The 17,147-nt window shown below is 38.5% G+C and overlaps 2 protein-coding genes across 5 annotated transcripts; one reads left to right on the top strand and one right to left on the bottom strand.

Moving 5' to 3' along the window:
• Positions 1–223: 223 nt before the first annotated feature.
• cga (glycoprotein hormones, alpha polypeptide) lies at positions 224–1,862 on the bottom strand. Of its 2 annotated transcripts, none has more exons than XM_044165725.1 (4): positions 1,706–1,862; positions 1,510–1,621; positions 1,034–1,215; positions 224–530 (listed from the first exon to the last, which is right to left on the bottom strand). In XM_044165725.1, the coding sequence occupies exons 1-4, from the start codon at positions 1,730–1,732 to the stop codon at positions 456–458; spliced, it is 396 nt and encodes a 131-aa protein (XP_044021660.1). In that variant the 5' UTR covers positions 1,733–1,862; the 3' UTR covers positions 224–455. The 2 variants fall into 2 exon arrangements, with proteins under 2 accessions (XP_044021660.1, XP_044021661.1); XM_044165726.1 differs by having other exon boundaries at positions 1,040–1,215.
• Positions 1,863–7,146: 5,284 nt separating this feature from the next.
• LOC122861403 (heterogeneous nuclear ribonucleoprotein Q-like) lies at positions 7,147–16,063 on the top strand. 3 transcript variants are annotated; one of them, XM_044165722.1, is made up of 12 exons: positions 7,373–7,482; positions 9,127–9,286; positions 10,266–10,384; positions 10,690–10,797; positions 11,078–11,191; positions 11,477–11,653; positions 11,924–12,059; positions 12,662–12,867; positions 13,007–13,156; positions 13,270–13,391; positions 13,504–13,829; positions 14,517–16,063. In XM_044165722.1, exons 1-12 carry the CDS (start codon positions 7,462–7,464, stop codon positions 14,543–14,545), a joined length of 1,668 nt encoding a protein of 555 aa, XP_044021657.1. In that variant the 5' UTR covers positions 7,373–7,461; the 3' UTR covers positions 14,546–16,063. The 3 variants fall into 3 exon arrangements, with proteins under 3 accessions (XP_044021659.1, XP_044021657.1, XP_044021658.1); XM_044165723.1 differs by lacking the exon at positions 7,373–7,482 and adding an exon at positions 7,523–8,521; XM_044165724.1 differs by lacking the exons at positions 7,373–7,482; positions 9,127–9,286 and adding an exon at positions 7,147–7,323.
• Positions 16,064–17,147: the final 1,084 nt, after the last annotated feature.

The raw sequence follows: 17,147 nt of genomic DNA, 5'->3' as shown, positions 1-17,147 counted from the left end.
TGATCAACCTCACAGTCAATTTTCATTTTCAGACAGTTACTTGTGTTAGTATTCCTTACACTGCATTAATTTAGCAGACACATTTATCCAAAGCAACTTATGTTAAGCAATTTGTAACACACTCAAAAAATTGCTCCCTTCACATACTCATGCACGCACACACACACACACACACCACAATCCCATGCATTTCAGTGTAAGACACAATCATGAAAATGCAACATCTGGGTGCACATTTTAATTGCTTTTCATTCTACAATTAATCATACACATCTATCAATGCAAAAAATGTAGACTAATTACACATCACATACACAGAATTGCTACAAAAATATTATCCTGCAACAAAAGAACATACATTTAAAAACAGACAAGAGCAAGAGCTTGTGCATATTAAAAGAAACACAATTTGTTGCCAAGCTGAGTGCTGCAGAATGGTCTCCAGTTCCCATCTGTCATATCTTATGAAAATAGCAGGTGCTGCAGTGGCAGTCTGTATGGTTTCTCACCCTTATGCCGGCCACCTCTGTCTGAAAAAGGATCAGATGAGGAAGAAACAAGAGTGAATATTAACAAAGTCACATCAATCTACAGCAGCAAACATGTATGATGAAATGCTCTTTTTAGCAGTGTGAGGAGTCGAAAAACACCTGCACTTCTAAACACCTTTGCACTAACAGAAACCAGAAGTACTGCATTTAAAGTCCTACTTAAGTAAAAGAATTAGAGGATTGGTTCACAATTGTCTTAAAACAATAGTCAAGTGCCCATATGAACACCGAAACAGGTTTTGCTTGCTGTAATCATTCTTACTGTTCATACTGGACATTCCCTGTCTGATGTGATTACAATGTAAGTGATGGGGGACAAAATCTATACACACCTTGTTTTGTGCAAAAATGTACTCAAAAGTTTATCTGAAGCTAATATGAGGCTTCAGTGGTGATTACACAGTATGCATCGTTACTTACTGTAACATCTACAATGTACAGTATTTTAAGAAAAGTTGGCCTGACATGTCTTGTGTCTTTACCTGTACCTCGTAGCTGTGCTTGGCGACACAGCACGTTGCCTCTGAGGTGATGTTCTTTGGGATTGTCATTGTCTTCATGGCCTTGAGAGGTGTTGGGTACGCTCTGGAGAAGCAGCAGCCCATGCACTGGTACACCCTCGAGAAAATACTGTTCTTTCTCAGTGTGCACTCCTCACAGCCCACTGGAGAAAAACAATACAAGTTTTACAACCAGAATCAAAAGGTACTGATCATGGACAGCTTGTGATACAGTGCCAGTAACAGTTGAGATCTGAGACTGAAAGTACAGTGTACAATCTTTGTGAATAGAGATAAATAAAAGCAGATGGTGCTAACTCACTGAAGGAAATCCTTGGTTGTACTCACATTACATTTACATTTGATTTATTGTCTAAATATGATCAAGTAGATGCCTTTATAGTAAGTGGGAGGAGAGTACTTAATATATTAGTACTTTTATTATAAACAAATCTTACTGTTTGATAAGTCAGTGTTGGGGTAAGAATCAGCTACGTAAAGAAGAAAAGACACCAGAAGAAGAGACAGTCCGGCTGATTTCACTGCGCCCATCTTGGTTGCAGCAGTTACCTAATAATACAGAGATAAAAGAAAATGGTCAATCACAAATCTGTTAAATCATAGCACGAGTAAGCCACAGAGATAGAGGATTACCACGTTGAGAGAAAGTGTCCCCTTCATTGTGCCTCTGTACAGGACGGCTTTTTATTGAGGACCTCTGCTTCACTTCAGGTCGATATATAGCCGTGCCCCGCTGTCTGTGGTGACTTCCTGGATTAAGTGAAACCTACCAGCCTTATCAATGATCTCACTGCCCACTTTGTAACCTTTCTCACAATCCCTGTAAAGCACAAAATGATAAGAACAAACAGTGGAAAGTCAAAACATACTTACATCATCCTTCCACCATGACTGTGATGCTGCATTTAATCCCTGGGTTTTTGTTACTTGGTAACTGTGGGGGTTGTTATTATTTGTCATGTCACAGCAAAGGAAAGGTCATTAGTTTGGGCTTTTCTTGGCCCATTTTGGTTTGCTGCAGAAAGACTATTTGTTGACTGTAAGTGGCCTAAATGTGTTCTTGAATTATGAAGAGTATCACTTTCTAAAGCAACTCTAGGAGTCACAAACTCATTGAAGTTGTTGGATACACTTGTTTTTTCAGTCCCCCAAAGAATAGCATCATAAAATTTAAACTTTTTTTTTATATTCTTCAACATTTAAACCAGAAGGCATTAGATGTTTCCCTTAACAATGACATGATCTGTATTTTCCCCAAAAAACTATAAAAATCTGATGAAATAGGTGTAAATAACATTTTCTTTGATTTCCAGATAGACATACCTCAGTTGTGATGGTTCTGAAATGAAGAGGATTGAAATAAATCATTTGAGAGCTTCCTTGGGTTGAAACGATTAGTCGATTAGTCAATTGTTTGATGGCTGATAAATCATTTCAGTTATTTTCAAAGCAAAAACGTTTGAAAAAAAGCCAAAAATTCTGTGGTTTCAGCTTCTCAAATGTGAAGATGTGTTGCTTTTCTCTGTTATGTTGTTAAATGAAAATCGTTTTGCCAGGTTTTGGACTTTTGGTCAGACAAAACAAGACATTTGAAGATGTCGTCTGGTACTCTGATGGTCATTTTTTCACTATTTTTGATATTTCATAGACTCAGTCAAAGAAAATCTGCACACTAACCATATCACCATCATCATCAATGAAATCATAATGCAGTTTAACATTGGATACTGTACATATATTAATGCAAATACAGTCTTGTATCAGACCAGTGAATTTTAGCTCTATACTGGAATGCCATATATGTTAGCATTAAAAATATATAACACATTTTATTTAGAAAATATTAATAATAATAATACATTTTAACAAAACTTTAAAACATAACAACAATTATTATTTACTGTGGGTGTATTCTTTCCTCCCATAATTTTACACTATATATTGAGGCAAAACTCATTTCAGCACCGTGGCTCCTTCAAAACTGGGGGATGGATGGAAGAAGTTATGAATAAATGTAGAGATATTTGATAGTTGTTAAGAGGTATCCATCTGTCTGCCTCCAACATCTGAAATCTCAAGGATGAATATGTATTTATTTTGTATTTCATCCGTCTGTTTACTTGAGTACCCATGTCCTGTGTCCTTGGTTGTGCTGGTGATAAATCCTTTGCCTAAGACTCGTAATTCAATGAGTGCGGAAGACAAAATGTTCAGTCACAGAGCTGTTTAAAGGTTGTTTTATTTAGATTAAATCATTTGTACCCTTCTTCAACAAATTGTAACATTGTATTGTAAATCCTATAATAAGTCGTACTAATTGTCATTCCTGCTGATAAGACTGATGTCAATGGCTGTTGCATTGTGTGCTATTGCTTTGGCCATATGTAATTTTATTGACATCAAACAAAGTGTCCTGTCTATCAAATATAATTGACACACCTTATTTGAGTACATCGGCCTATCCATGCTTACTGAAAAATACACTTTCTAGCATAAAGACTCTCAACATCAGACTTGGTTATTTCCAACACTGTCTAAAATAACTGCTTGAAATCATCATGGACTGGACTAATGAGTTTAAGATACTAAAGATGAGATGTTATGAGATATTTACGACAGTTCATTGACATAAAAAGGCAATCAGGTGAGAATAGAGGCACAGAGGATCAGTTTGAAGTTGTCTTCCTTTTTCTATATTTGGATTTTCTTATTGACCTGCTTCACAGCCTCCTGATGTATGAAACAAAGGAGTGGTGCTGAGTTTCTTTCAAGGCCAGGATGCTCAGACTCTCTTTTTGTATGCTACATTGATCTGGCTGGATGAGGATGAGAACCACAGAGATGTAGAAAGCCCCAGGTGTGGAGTGAATGGCGTAGCCTACATGGTCATGCTCTGTGAAACACTAGTCAGATATATTCTCAGGGGCTCCGGTGTCAACACTGTCACTGTTGCTGTATAGGAGAGAGCACAGGAGGCACAGTGAGGTTAGCAGGTCAGGTCTATTCTCAGCCAGGCTCTGCACAGTTCAAAGCCAAGGTGCTCTAGAAGGCATCAACAAGATAACCACCAACAAGTCAGTGACACCAGACAACAAATTAAGTAATTAGCTGAGACCTGTAGTTTTCTTGGTTATGAAGCTAATGACAATGTTTAGTGTAGCAGTTAAGAGAAAGATGATTGAAAATGAGAATGAAAGCCATCAAGTCCGGGCATATTTATGATCCTGGCTCATTCCCAGTTCAACACAGCTAAACTGAGGGATTTGGGTATATTTAAAGTATATTTGGTCGAATAAACTAACCAGAAGATGCCATGTATGCTTGCCTTTTGCAAATTTAAAAATGTTGCACCCCACTCCACATTCAACCATCCATCTTATTTGCTGCATCTATACAAACATTTCTTTCTTTCCATTATTCTAAATTATTTCTTTTTTCCTTAAAAGCAAAGCACCATTTTGATGGGATATAAGTGTAACATTTTATCTAAGCAATTTAACATCATGCATGCGGGCATACACTCTTATCCTCTCTTATCTTATACATCAGTACAAGAATGGTGCATTGCAAACAGGAATACAAAAGACTGGAAGTGATGAACAGAGGTTTTGTTAAGTTGTTCAGGAGCTCAGATCATTTTGCTGTCGTTGATGAGTACACAGAGACACTCTCTCCACACGGTGGCATGAGAGATCTGCAATACAGGAACAATTATGGCCCTTATCTCATTCAAGAGTTTGTAGCGGAGCCATAATATAGTGGTTCTGCTGGTTATCAGAGGCTCTTATAATTATAATGACTGTATATCACTAGAAACAAAGCAGATATCGTCAGAAACAGACAAACATAAAACAATAACGTTTTCATAAGAATGCATATCTAAGGTCATATTAATGGTCATATTGATGAAATTAAAAACAATAACAATAACAACCAAAAACCTACCACTATATAATTTTGATATGGAATGCTATATTTAGTCTGGGCTAAAGAGGCAATTTGATGTCAATAAAGACCTTGTTCACTCCTCAAACTGAACATTTTCAATGTAATATGTCAAATTGAAACCTAAATACTTATTATTTCCTGGAGCCTTTATACCTGAGAATCTTGGTATTAATTAACAAATAAGGGTTTTGGCATAATCCTCTTGGAACAATGAACAGTGCTCTTGTCATCCCATCCATGCCCATCTTGGGTACCCAGTTTTCAATTTAGATTCAAAACCAACTATAAATTTCCCTTTTTCTGTTATTTCTATCTAAGGAGCTGTGCCTCTATAAATAATGCTGACTTCAGAAACTGGATCTTCTTTTGACTTTTTATGGCAAAATAAGGTTTCTTTTAGAGTTCCAGCAGTTTGGGATCACAAATTCTACAGACAGAGTTTTGGCTAATACCTGAAAACTTACAGATGACCTCTTCTACAGTCGTAGCTATTAGTTTTAAAGCTGAATGCAAAACTTTCTGAGCCAATTGTTTTGTACTAAAATATCTGTCTAAACTATGTTAAAGGTTTGTTCTCTGAGGAGCCTTCAGAGGCATGAGCAATAAACTTATTGTAGTCCCATAAATTCAAAATAGACATTATTATGGACTCCATCTGTAGAGTTTCCTGGTCTGTAACAGTCTGTGGATGATTAGACAAGAAGACAAAGCTTATTAGCAAAGTTTTAAACTGAAAGTATTTGTTTTATTATCTTTCTCTGGATATATTTTCTGTTTTGATAATATTTTAAATTTAATTTATTCTTTCTTAATCTTTGTGCGACACTTTGCCATTGTTCTTTTTTGTTTTGTCTTGTATCATTCAAAATGTTTGTGTTTAAGTAAGTTGCATTTCTTTATGAAACAACTTGCAACAGACCTTGGATTCTGTCTATGAAACATTATTACTGATTGAGAAAATGTGCCAGGAAATCATTCTGTAGCTCTATTCCTCAGCAGCTGTTTAAGTTATTCCTCCAAATCTTCCAGCCATCATCCTCATCCAGCTGTTAAGGCTCTATACCTGTGGGGGTTGTTGGAGTCAGTTACCTGCTAAAATTTTATTATTTCAGCCATGAGCCAAACATTAAGGCCAAGATTCACCCTAGCTGTGATGAAGATAGCAGATAACCCAATCCCAAATTCATACCTGCATTGTATTGTCACTGCAAAGTATTTGTATTGCAAAGTATTTTCAAGGATCAACACTGACACAAGTAATTTTCAAATGACACTTACTGATAGGAAGTCATGTATTAACCTTGGACTTCAAATATGTGAACCCAGAAATAGTAATTTAAAAAGATACCAACAAGTAGGATTTGGCCAGTTTTTTTACTTGAAATTCAACTGACAACTTGCTGTCAATCCATAGTAAGATATTGAGAACAAATACTATTGCTTGCAAACTAGATTTTCTACAAACTAAGACACATGTAGCAATTTTTTATTCTGATCCAGTTTGTAATGCATGCATGATGACAAATCATATCATAATCTGTTGTATCAAACAAATCATATTGTTTTCTATACACACACACTCTCGAGACATATTCTTTTGTTCATGTAGATGAGTGATAAATATTGAGAAGAGTGACACAGTGTGGTGGAAAGTGGGATCTACCTCACTACTCCCAGTCCAGCACTCTGCACTCTGCTAAAATACTTTAAGGTATGAAGTAGACCACAAGTGTTGGTCTGTTAAGGTCCCAGATGTAGTTTTATATTTAAATATATGTGGACTTGATAACATTTTGTCTGAGAATTCTGACCATATTTAAAATGTATTATTATTATTGGTGGTGGTGGTAGTAGAGTATTAGTACATTATTAATAATAGGCTAAATGATTTCATTGTTAGAATTCATTGTTTTAGTTCATTTTTATTTACTTTTGAATTTACGTTCAGTTCTGGCTTTTAGTCTCAACGTTTTGTTTATGTTCTATTAGCCAATACTTGTATCGGTCAAATAAACTGTACTGTTGTCGTGAAATTACTCATCGTTAGAAATTATGATAGATGCTGTGGATGACCTGCTGCTCCTCTGTAAAATGCATACAAGGCAAGCCCGTGCAGGGTTGTCCAAGAAACCCCATCGACGAGACAAAACTCGAGGCGTGAACGTGGCAGCCATTTTACATCATCAAGAGTGAATGACTGAAGCCGGATCAGTGCCGGGAGTTTTACACTTTTTCTGTCTTTTAAATATCACATTTATCTTCCTAAATAATCAACACCATACACGTTGGTGATCCAGCGGCAGGTAGGGCGAATGCTACTAATTGGTCACGTGATTGTTGCTTAATTGATTGCTAAAAAGTCTGAATCGTGTGGTGCTGTTTCAAACAATGTGGAAACTGGTGGTGGTTGGGAACGAGTTCTCCAGACCGGCTTTTTGAAAATGGACTCTTCCTATATGGCGGCACGTTGACAAACCACGCATCCAGCAGGCTAAACCTCTAGCTTTCAAGGCCTCGTTGAATCTAATTAAAATTTAAAGACATATTTTGTCAAGTGGTGAAGACCGAACCGACAAATGACGTTGTAACAATGGCCTCACTGAAATTCCGTTCGAATTAGCATGCTAGCTTAAGCTAGCCTATTTTGACAGATCATGGAATTGACATGCTCATTGTCATCGTATGCTAACAGCAGCTAGCTGGCCAAAGCCAGTTAACTTAGCAATAATTTGCGATCCTGCGTTACTGCTGTACTAACTGACATGCTTCTTACTCACTAAAATAGTAAATGCAGATGCATTCATAGAAAATGAATACTAGCGCGTCATGTTATTGTCCCGATGAAGGTCCCTAGTTCGCTCGATTGCTGTAACATTAGCTGTGCAAACTAGCCCGCTAGCTAGCTCAACGTGTGCGAGTCAGTCTCTCCCCGCTAAATCTAACATTATCATCAACATCGGATAAAATAATGTATCCCCAGAAATTTGTTAATGTTACAGATTTAAAGTAAAGCACGAGAGGCTTACAGTTAATTTTAACTTGTCAAATGTTTTTAACCACAGAGAAAGCACGTGCTTAACGTTAACGATATGAGATTGATTAGCAGACACTACAAGATAAAAGGTTGCACGATATCTTTAGGCTAACGTTGGCTAAGTTAATGTTAGGCCAAAACAGAAGATTGCCGTCCACGTTTTGCTTAGTCCAGCGTTGCCGGATTCGGTAACTTCATGTGAACAGAGAGTAGTTAGATTGCTGCTCTGCACAAGTTAATGCCTCAGTATCTGTCGATACAAACAAATTGGAAGTAATGGTTGGGGTGGCCATTAACTTGATAATTGGAGTATTTACCTTAGTGTCACTATGTGCTGTCAAAGTGTCAAGAAACAAAATGCTATAGGTGGCATACTTGTTCATTGGTCAGCCACCGGAAACCGGGGCTCACTCTGATGGAACACGTGTATCAGCTATCTAGCCTGTGCTGAAGTCAGCAGTGAGAAGGTAAGCTAACATGTAATTTAGAGACCAAAGCAGACCAGGCTTCTGCACCAGCAGGGACCAAGAAGGCTGAGATACAGGCGTTAGCAAGTGAACTTGGCTCCATTTGCACAAACTTCTTAACCCAGGACAAACCAGAATGGAAAATACTGCCACATGGACACAAACCCAGTAGTTTTCACTGTTTTTACAAGATGTCATTCAATTGATTTCTGTGGGGAAATTGGTATGGTTATTGTCTGTCTTATGTGCAATGTTGAAACATCTGTCAACTGCCTATATACAGGTTTCTGGGCTTCTACCTCATGCAAGCTGAGAGCTGCAAGTGTTAACTCAGGATAGTGAAAAGTCTTAAGACTATAAACAACCACATAACCATGATAACTTGTTTTGCACACAGCGACATCCCCTGTTTATTGATAAATTGTAATAACATGAAAGTCACCCTGTATCCAAGATCATAAATGTTAAAACAATTTTTTTGTGTTTTTTTTATTTATTTTTTTAGAAATTATTTTCCTGACAAGTCTGAGACTTTGCACTCTCCTGAACACACCCCAAGTCTTGCCCTTGACCCAGGATTAATTTGGCTCATTGCATTTACACAGATTTCTGGAGACATGGCCACAGAACATATTAATGGAAATGGTCCAGAAGAACCAATGGACACCTCTGCTGCAGTTACCCATTCTGAGCACTTCCAGACTTTATTAGAAGCTGGTTTACCACAGAAAGTTGCTGAAAAACTAGATGAAATTTACATAGCAGGTAAGGCACAATGAATATACTTGCATATTCAAATATGCAATTTTCTATGTTTATCAATTTCTTGCATGTTGCATATTGTCATTTTATCACCTTTTTGAATGGGGGAATTGGGATCCTGAAGCAACTTTTTGTGGTTTCCTACCAAAATGGGTACTGCAGTGCTACAAAATATAAAATTACACATTACCAGTGTGAAAATGTGTAAATGATTGCAGCATTTGCATTCCCAACATGGTTGCATGATCACTGGTGTCAGGGCGAATGAACTGTCCTCTCCCTGGGAGTTTGTGTTGAGCCTGTCCAGTCTTCATTAATTTCTATGAAGTTTTCTTTGCATCCAATCAAATTATTGCAGAGGAATGAATAGGTGTCAGTATGTCAGCTACAGTTTAAGTATCTGCTGCAGTGGTCAAATCTTTACAAGTTTGTATGGGGTGAGCTGCAGGGACAAAGTTTGGGGGTCATTTTAGGACTTGTTTGGTCGGTCAGATCTAGAAAAGTACTGGTCTGGCCTTTTCAACCAGATGGGACTGAGGCAGAAACAATGGCAGCAGCTGCCTGGTGTGTGGCTGCCTGGGACAGGTGATGGCCCCTCCATAGAGGAGAATGCAGACCGGTTCATTAGAAACTCCCAGCCACAGTATAGAGGGGCACTGGCATATCGAGTTGCACTGTCACATCTGTTGTGATTAGTTCTGCAAAAACGTCCTGGCTGTAGAGTAAAGTGCAGCCTGACTACTGAATACAGCTCTATTAGCTTAATCTGTTACCGCCTCTCACTCCTAATTGTAGTAATCATTATTTATCCATTTAACAATTCAAAAGAGATTTGTTATGTGAAATAACTCGCATGTAAATGCTTCTCTTCGATCCTTTCACTTGTACTTTAACTTCTGTGCTTGAATGACGAGGTAGTAATGAAACCTTTGTTTTTCTTGTTAGTAGCTCATATTTCTCTCTCTGCCCCCCCCCCCTCCAGGTTTGGTGTCACACAGTGACTTAGATGATCGAGCGATTGAGGCTCTGAAAGAATTCAACGAGGAAGGTGCTCTGCAAGTCCTCTTGCAATTTAAGGACAGTGACCTCTCACATGTTCAGGTATGCATGTGGCACTGTTGGTGTATTGTTTAGATAACTATGATCTTTCATTTCTGATGCCTTCATACGAAATGGATGATTGACCTGTGCAGTGTGATGTGTACTGGCATTATGTAGTATAGGAGAAATGTGGTTGCACAATAACTCTTAGCTGTGATTGATGTTATCTACAAGACAGACTCTCGCTGCGTTGTGTAACAGCCTATTTTTTTTGTGTAGAACCAAGAATACCATGTTGTCTTAATGACGATGACGACATGTTTTAATTGTTTGATAGTACTTAGTTATGTGTTTTTGTCTTTCAGAACAAAAGTGCCTTTCTTTGTGGCGTGATGAAGACGTACAGACAGAGAGAGAAACAGGGGACCAAAGTGTCAGACACCAGTAAAGGACCAGATGAAGCCAAAATCAAAGTGAGAACTAATGTTAAATTAAGTTACATCTGATTTTAATGCTTAGGACATGTGTGAACACTGATATAATGTTTTTGAGTGTAAAAAAACCAAAAGAAAAGTTTCTATAACCAGGATGATGTTTGAATATGACACATTCAAATAAGAAATTGTCATCTTACATGCTTTTTAATGTGCTTTCCCACAAGTGTACTGTGAAACTTATTTAGAGGACTTTAATTTATTAGACTAAGTAAACAGTATATTTCTTACTTTCTTTTATATGTTTTCTGATGATCAGGCTTTGCTGGAGAGGACTGGCTACACACTTGATGTGACAACAGGCCAGAGGAAGTATGGAGGTCCCCCACCAGAGTCCGCTCATTCAGGGGCACAGCCCACCATCGGTACAGAGGTACCAAACTTGTCACCTTTGAAGTTGTACCTTTCATTAAGCATAAAGATGCAAGAATGATGCACTTTTTATTTACTGTTGAGTTGGTTGTAAGTTTTGGGCCAAGTGCATTCAGGTTTCATAAAGTGTCCTCTATATTAACCATGGTTACACTGATAGTCTACCGCTAAAAGCTAGCTGGATATCTTTTACCTAAATGCCATCTATCCCTTGTCTTTACTTCACATGTCAAATTAAAGAGTTGCTCTCATGCACCATATTTCCCTTTTCATCAAAACCTGGCAGATATTTGTAGGCAAAATCCCCAGAGACCTTTTTGAGGATGAGCTGGTTCCGCTGTTTGAGAAAGCTGGCCCCATCTGGGACTTACGCCTGATGATGGATCCTCTCAGTGGCCTGAACAGAGGCTATGCCTTTGTCACTTTCTGTACTAAAGAAGCTGCACAGCAGGCTGTCAAATTGGTACGTCCACTCTACTGCAAGTACGACCGATAAGAGAGGGTCCGATGGAATTGTTAGTTGAAACGCAGACAGTAGGATTTAGTCAAGTTAACAAAATAAGATAATGTTGCATACAATGTTCTTAAACATGTAGAGGTCTGAGAAACATGTCTGCTAATAGTGGATAAGGATGTGAAATGGTAATCACAACAAGTTGCCATAGGCTCCATTATGTTGTTTTTATTGCTTGCTTAATTTCTTATCACCACACTATCCTCGATCCTTTCGCAGTGCAACAACAATGAAATTCGACCAGGGAAACACATCGGCGTGTGCATCTCTGTGGCCAATAATAGACTGTTTGTTGGCTCCATCCCCAAGAGTAAAACAAAAGAGCAGATTGTTGAAGAATTTGCAAAAGTTACAGGTGAGTGAAAAGTTAGCAAAAGTCACAGGAGGTGAGTCAGCACCATCCTTAGATCTCTCATTCCATATAATATTCTGTGTAATATTTATTCATCAGCTTCATTCCTACATTTTTAATATTTTTATTTTTTTCTGTTTGTGTCCAAATGATGACCTCATTACAACGAAGGAGTGACTCACGTTACTATGATGGTTTACCGCTAAGATCTGACTGGACACTAAATGTAGTAAATTCAGTTTTTTCAGTCATTTTTTGCACTCAAGGTTAAGTGTCTATTGTGAGTGACAGAAAAAACTTTCTACACTATTATCAATGTAAAGTCTTTTCTATATATTAAGTCTTTCACTTTACAGCTGCTTACTACATAACTTAAACCATTTGGATCATTTTTGTTTTTAAATCAAGCTTTTGAATCAAGCTTTTAAATTGTAGAATGCATTTTTCTTTTTTGTTTTCCTAAATTATTTTATTGTTTGTAAAGGCAGGTTTGATGTCACTAGTCTGTTGGTAGATCATTGATGTTAGTGATTTCTGTTGAATAAATCCAGTTAACCACCTGCTGCCTTTTCTACACCTCTCTCCCCTAATTCTTGTCTCTACAGAGGGTCTAAATGATGTCATATTGTACCACCAGCCAGATGACAAGAAGAAGAATCGGGGCTTTTGCTTCCTGGAGTATGAAGACCACAAGACGGCAGCTCAGGCCCGCCGCCGGCTAATGAGTGGCAAGGTGAAGGTGTGGGGAAATGTGGTCACTGTGGAGTGGGCTGATCCCATCGAGGACCCAGACCCAGAGGTTATGGCCAAGGTAAGGCACAGATCCAGAGGTCATCAGTAGCATGCTGTTCAGTGTACGTGTGACTAAAATGTGTCGTCTTTGTGACTGTCTCCTGCAGTTGTATTTGTTCCCTTTTATGCAAAAAAAACCCCTGTGTTTCCATTACCAGGTCAAGGTGCTGTTTGTGAGGAACTTGGCAAGCACCGTTACGGAGGAGATACTTGAAAAGGCCTTTAGTCAGTTTGGCAAACTGGAGCGGGTGAAAAAATTGAAAGACTATGCCTTCATCCACTTTGAGGAAAGAGATGGTGCTGTGAAGGTATGGACGAAAACACCTTTGTCATTGGACAGGCATTCAAGACATTTATCATGAACTTAAACTTCAATGTTTTATTGCAGTGAAAACATAATTTTATTATCTTAATTTCACAGGCTTTGGCTGATCTCAATGGCAAAGACCTCGAGGGGGAGCACATTGAAATCGTTTTCGCCAAGCCCCCTGACCAGAAGAGGAAAGAGCGCAAAGCCCAGAGACAAGCCGCAAAAACACAAATGTAAGAGAGAACAATGCAACGCAAACCTATGCTCTTTTAGTCATGCAGTTATCAACTTGTTGATATAAAGCAGAATGCCATGTTTATATTGAGTCTGTCTATCCTCTTTCAGGTATGACGAATACTATTATTACGGGCCTCCCCACATGCCACCGCCCACGAGAGGCCGAGGCCGAGTCGGGCGGGGAGGTTATTCTTACCCTCCTGACTATTATGGCTATGAGGACTATTATGATTACTATGGATATGACTACCACAACTACCGGGGCGGCTACGATGACCCGTACTATGGCTACGATGACTTCCAGGGGTCTGGGAGAGGACGAGTAGGGAGGGGAGGAGTCCGTGGTGGTGCCAGTCAGACCAGGGGCCGCGGTGGCGTCACACCGAGGGGCCGAGTGGGCTTCTCCCAGCGAGGAGGCCCTGGAACAAGCAGAGGTAAATAAAATTTTTCTTTGATACTGTTAGTTTCAAAGTGGGTAAAATCAAATTAGTCTGTGGTAACTAATAAAGCTTGATTACTGCTCACGAGTGAAGAAGAACTTGCTACGTGGCTCAGTTTATTTTGAGTCTGTGCTTTTTAGTAGTCTAGAATATCACAGGAAAAACTACTACTTGGCTCTGTCTTAGTGTTGGAATATATTCGTCAGTGGGTCAGTTATCAAAGCACGCAGTTCAGAGGAAAGACATGGAAGGAAGGAGCATAGTAGATAAGCACATGAAAACAGCTGTAGTTGGGGAAATTGAACTTTGAGGATGCCCTACAGTGCAGGTATTGATTGTCTTGAAATAATGTTGGTAATAATTTATATAAGGCTGCACTTAATAAAAAACAAAGTTACACCTGCTTATTGGCCTCATAACTAATCCCTGACAGGTGTCATCTTTCAGAGCAGCCAGTCAGCTTGTTTGCCAGCAGACAAAGGTCATTCACAACACACAGTACTATATTTTTTAAGGAGGCCGACTGAGTCCCATCCTACAAAACAGTCTTCAGTCTAAATTTTGTTGAATTTCATTGATCCGTTTGTGGAGGGCAATGTGTGCAGCATGGGTGTCTGTACTAGTCCCCACCCCCCCAAAAAAAATTCTGTATTAATTTTATCTTTTCTTTCATTGGTCCAGCAGGGAAACGGGGCAGAGGGCGGTCCTGACCTGTCACAGTGGATACTGACTTGATGTGTGGGGTTACACCGTAAGCTGCAATGGATGTTAAAAGAAAAAAAGAGCAGACAAAAAGGTCCAATGATATTCCAGCCTTACAGAAGAAGCATCTCCCTTCCCCCCATGTTTTTTATTTTCTTTTTTTTTTCTGAAACTGCCACCTCAAAAAGATGACCGGAGGATTCTGAATACTCGCCACAGCCTCTTGCCCCGAGCCCTTGTACCCAGCCCTGATATACAGGGCTCTATGTATTGCCCTTACAATCTACCCCTTCCCTGTCCCTGAACATGCCATTTTTTAAATAATTATTGAAGAAATTGCACTTTTTAAGTTCTTAGGTTTGAAGTGGCTCAAACGAGCTTGATGCTATTGTATATTTTTGTGCTAATCGCAATTTTTATTGTCGGAATATCCATGTTTCTTAATTGTTTGATCTGGATGTTTGACAGAGAACATTTGCAGGTTTTTAGGGTGTACCCACCTGGCATGGATAAGTCAGGCATTCCAGGAAAGTGGTTCTTTTCAGAACTTGTCTTTAAAGGGTTAGTTGACTACCTCAGTACAGAGGACTAAACTACCCGGCCTGTACTGTAAATAGGGAACCTATATTGATGAAAGCAGGGCTTGTTTTCATACAAAATATGCAAGAGCTGCAGCGTAAAAACGATGTACTTAATGTAATATAGTCATTTCAGCTGCAACTCTGACACTGCAAACAGTCAAACTGGGCATGCAAAACAATCTCATATGATGAGTCTGAACAAGCCCTGCTTTTATCCTATTTTGAACTGAATTAGCCGCCTTGCTTCTTCAGAGTATGTAGTTACTGGTTGTATAGTTTTACGGATAAAATGTTACTTTTGTAAAGGCTTCAACATCACAGGCATCCAACTGCCTTTGATTTAAAAAAAAAAAAAAAAAAAAAAATTAAAAAAATAAAATAAACAATAATAAAGCCCTGCAGTGTCCCTTTTGTGCCACTGTATTATTCCAGTGGGTTTGTTTTTATATTGATACAATACATTTTCAAACAACGTCAGCATAATGTAAAACAACCTAATCCAATCCTTCATCATATAAAATCATGTTAATCTTGAATGATCCCTTTCCAGCTTCCAAGATGGCAACTATGTAGAAGATCTTTCGAGTTACTCTTGATGGATGACTGAATTGCCATATTGCCCAGCCGCTGAGCATGTGTGCCTAACGTTAGCTGCCATGGTTTGGCGAGGGATCATAGTCACATAGTGGTAGAAGGGATACTGCAGTGAATGATTTCTATTTCCGGGTATAGCAAAAAGGAAACTGCTCTTCAATCCCAGTTTTCTATACAGTTAACTCCCTCAATAAAATCATAACAACCACCTTTTGAAAAAAAGATGTTAGCAGTTTTAAACTATTGTTGGTGGCCAACAACGTTTTTTGCATTCCTGCAAATAAATTGTTTTATACTGTAAAATGGAGGTGAGTGTAACTTATTTTTGTAATAAAGTTTTTTTGATTTCTATTTGTGTCTTACTCTTTGGATAAAATCTTCATGAGATGCAACATGGCTGGTGTTTGAGTTTCAGTGATTTCAATTTATTTTTGTGTGATGTGGAAAAACTGACAGTTTATTATGATCATCTCATCGGTTAAAATGTATGTCCTTTGAGTAACAAGCTGCTTTATTAAGTGCTAGTAACGGCAGAAAAAAGAAGTGGGTGGAAGAATTTATATTTTTGAAAATGACAGATGAAGGCTTACACAACAACACCGACCAAGGAATAATGAAAAAAAATATAAAGTACAATGACACTATATCTCTAATAAACAGACCAGAATGAGTTTTCTTATTAAATGTATAAAACGTTACAGACTTCAGAGCTTGCATTGTAGTCAAAGCAGAGAAAGCACAGGTGCAACTAATATTAACAATGGCTCAGTTTTAAGTGTCCCAGGAAGCCATACAAGTAAGCTATCGTGCACTGAAACTGGCAGAACTAAATTGAGTATTGCTATTAATTACACCTATGCTTTAACTTTAATGACATTTCAAAAAGACTACAGTGAAAAGGCTCTTTTTTATGCAACGAACGAGACCCAAAAGCAACTTAGATCACTTATTGGACTCCCATTTTCACTTGCATAAATGAGTTGGGAAGTATGGCTGCCCTGAATAATACAGTTTGGGCCTTCAAATGTTATATTATTCTCTTAATACATCCATGGAGCGGAGAGCAACTTGGGCCCTCTGGGACTTTGGTTTACAGCAGGGCAACTGTTGACTGTTAGCGCAGCACCCATCAGACCCTTATTTTGATGTTTGGCTTCATTTTAACAGGCAGTCGCATTTAAGGATTAACTGAATTGTGTACGGTGTGTTGCTATAACTGTAAATATATGGCAAGTAGGGCCATTGAAAATAAGTGTCTCTAAAATGTCGTTATGGTCACCTCGAACTCCTCAAAGTTCCGCTAAAAAATGTGACGTTGGTCACAGTTCTAAATCTGCACGTAACCATAGCAACAGCGCCCGATGTGGCTACTACAGCGGAACAAATTAATTGGCGGTTTTTGTTTCCAAACTAGCTTACGTTAGCTAGCCAAAAA

This window comes from Siniperca chuatsi, linkage group LG15 (genome assembly GCF_020085105.1).
Source record: "Siniperca chuatsi isolate FFG_IHB_CAS linkage group LG15, ASM2008510v1, whole genome shotgun sequence".
In the NCBI taxonomy this organism is placed as follows: domain Eukaryota; kingdom Metazoa; phylum Chordata; class Actinopteri; order Centrarchiformes; family Sinipercidae; genus Siniperca; species Siniperca chuatsi.
This window is presented reverse-complemented; position numbering and strand designations above follow the sequence as displayed.

Excerpts from the sequence above, each read along its gene's own strand:
- cga (XM_044165725.1), bottom strand. The coding sequence starts at position 1,732 with ATGAAGGGGACACTTTCTCTCAACGTG. Across the intron at positions 1,622-1,705 it reads GGACACTTTCTCTCAACGTG|GTAACTGCTGCAACCAAGAT; the intron begins GTAATCCTCTAT and ends CTGTATTATTAG. Across the intron at positions 1,216-1,509 it reads CAACACTGACTTATCAAACA|TGGGCTGTGAGGAGTGCACA; the intron begins GTAAGATTTGTT and ends GTTTTTCTCCAG.
- LOC122861403 (XM_044165722.1), top strand. The coding sequence starts at position 7,462 with ATGGACTCTTCCTATATGGCG. Across the intron at positions 10,385-10,689 it reads GTGACCTCTCACATGTTCAG|AACAAAAGTGCCTTTCTTTG; the intron begins GTATGCATGTGG and ends TTTGTCTTTCAG. Across the intron at positions 13,157-13,269 it reads AAAGAGATGGTGCTGTGAAG|GCTTTGGCTGATCTCAATGG; the intron begins GTATGGACGAAA and ends TTAATTTCACAG.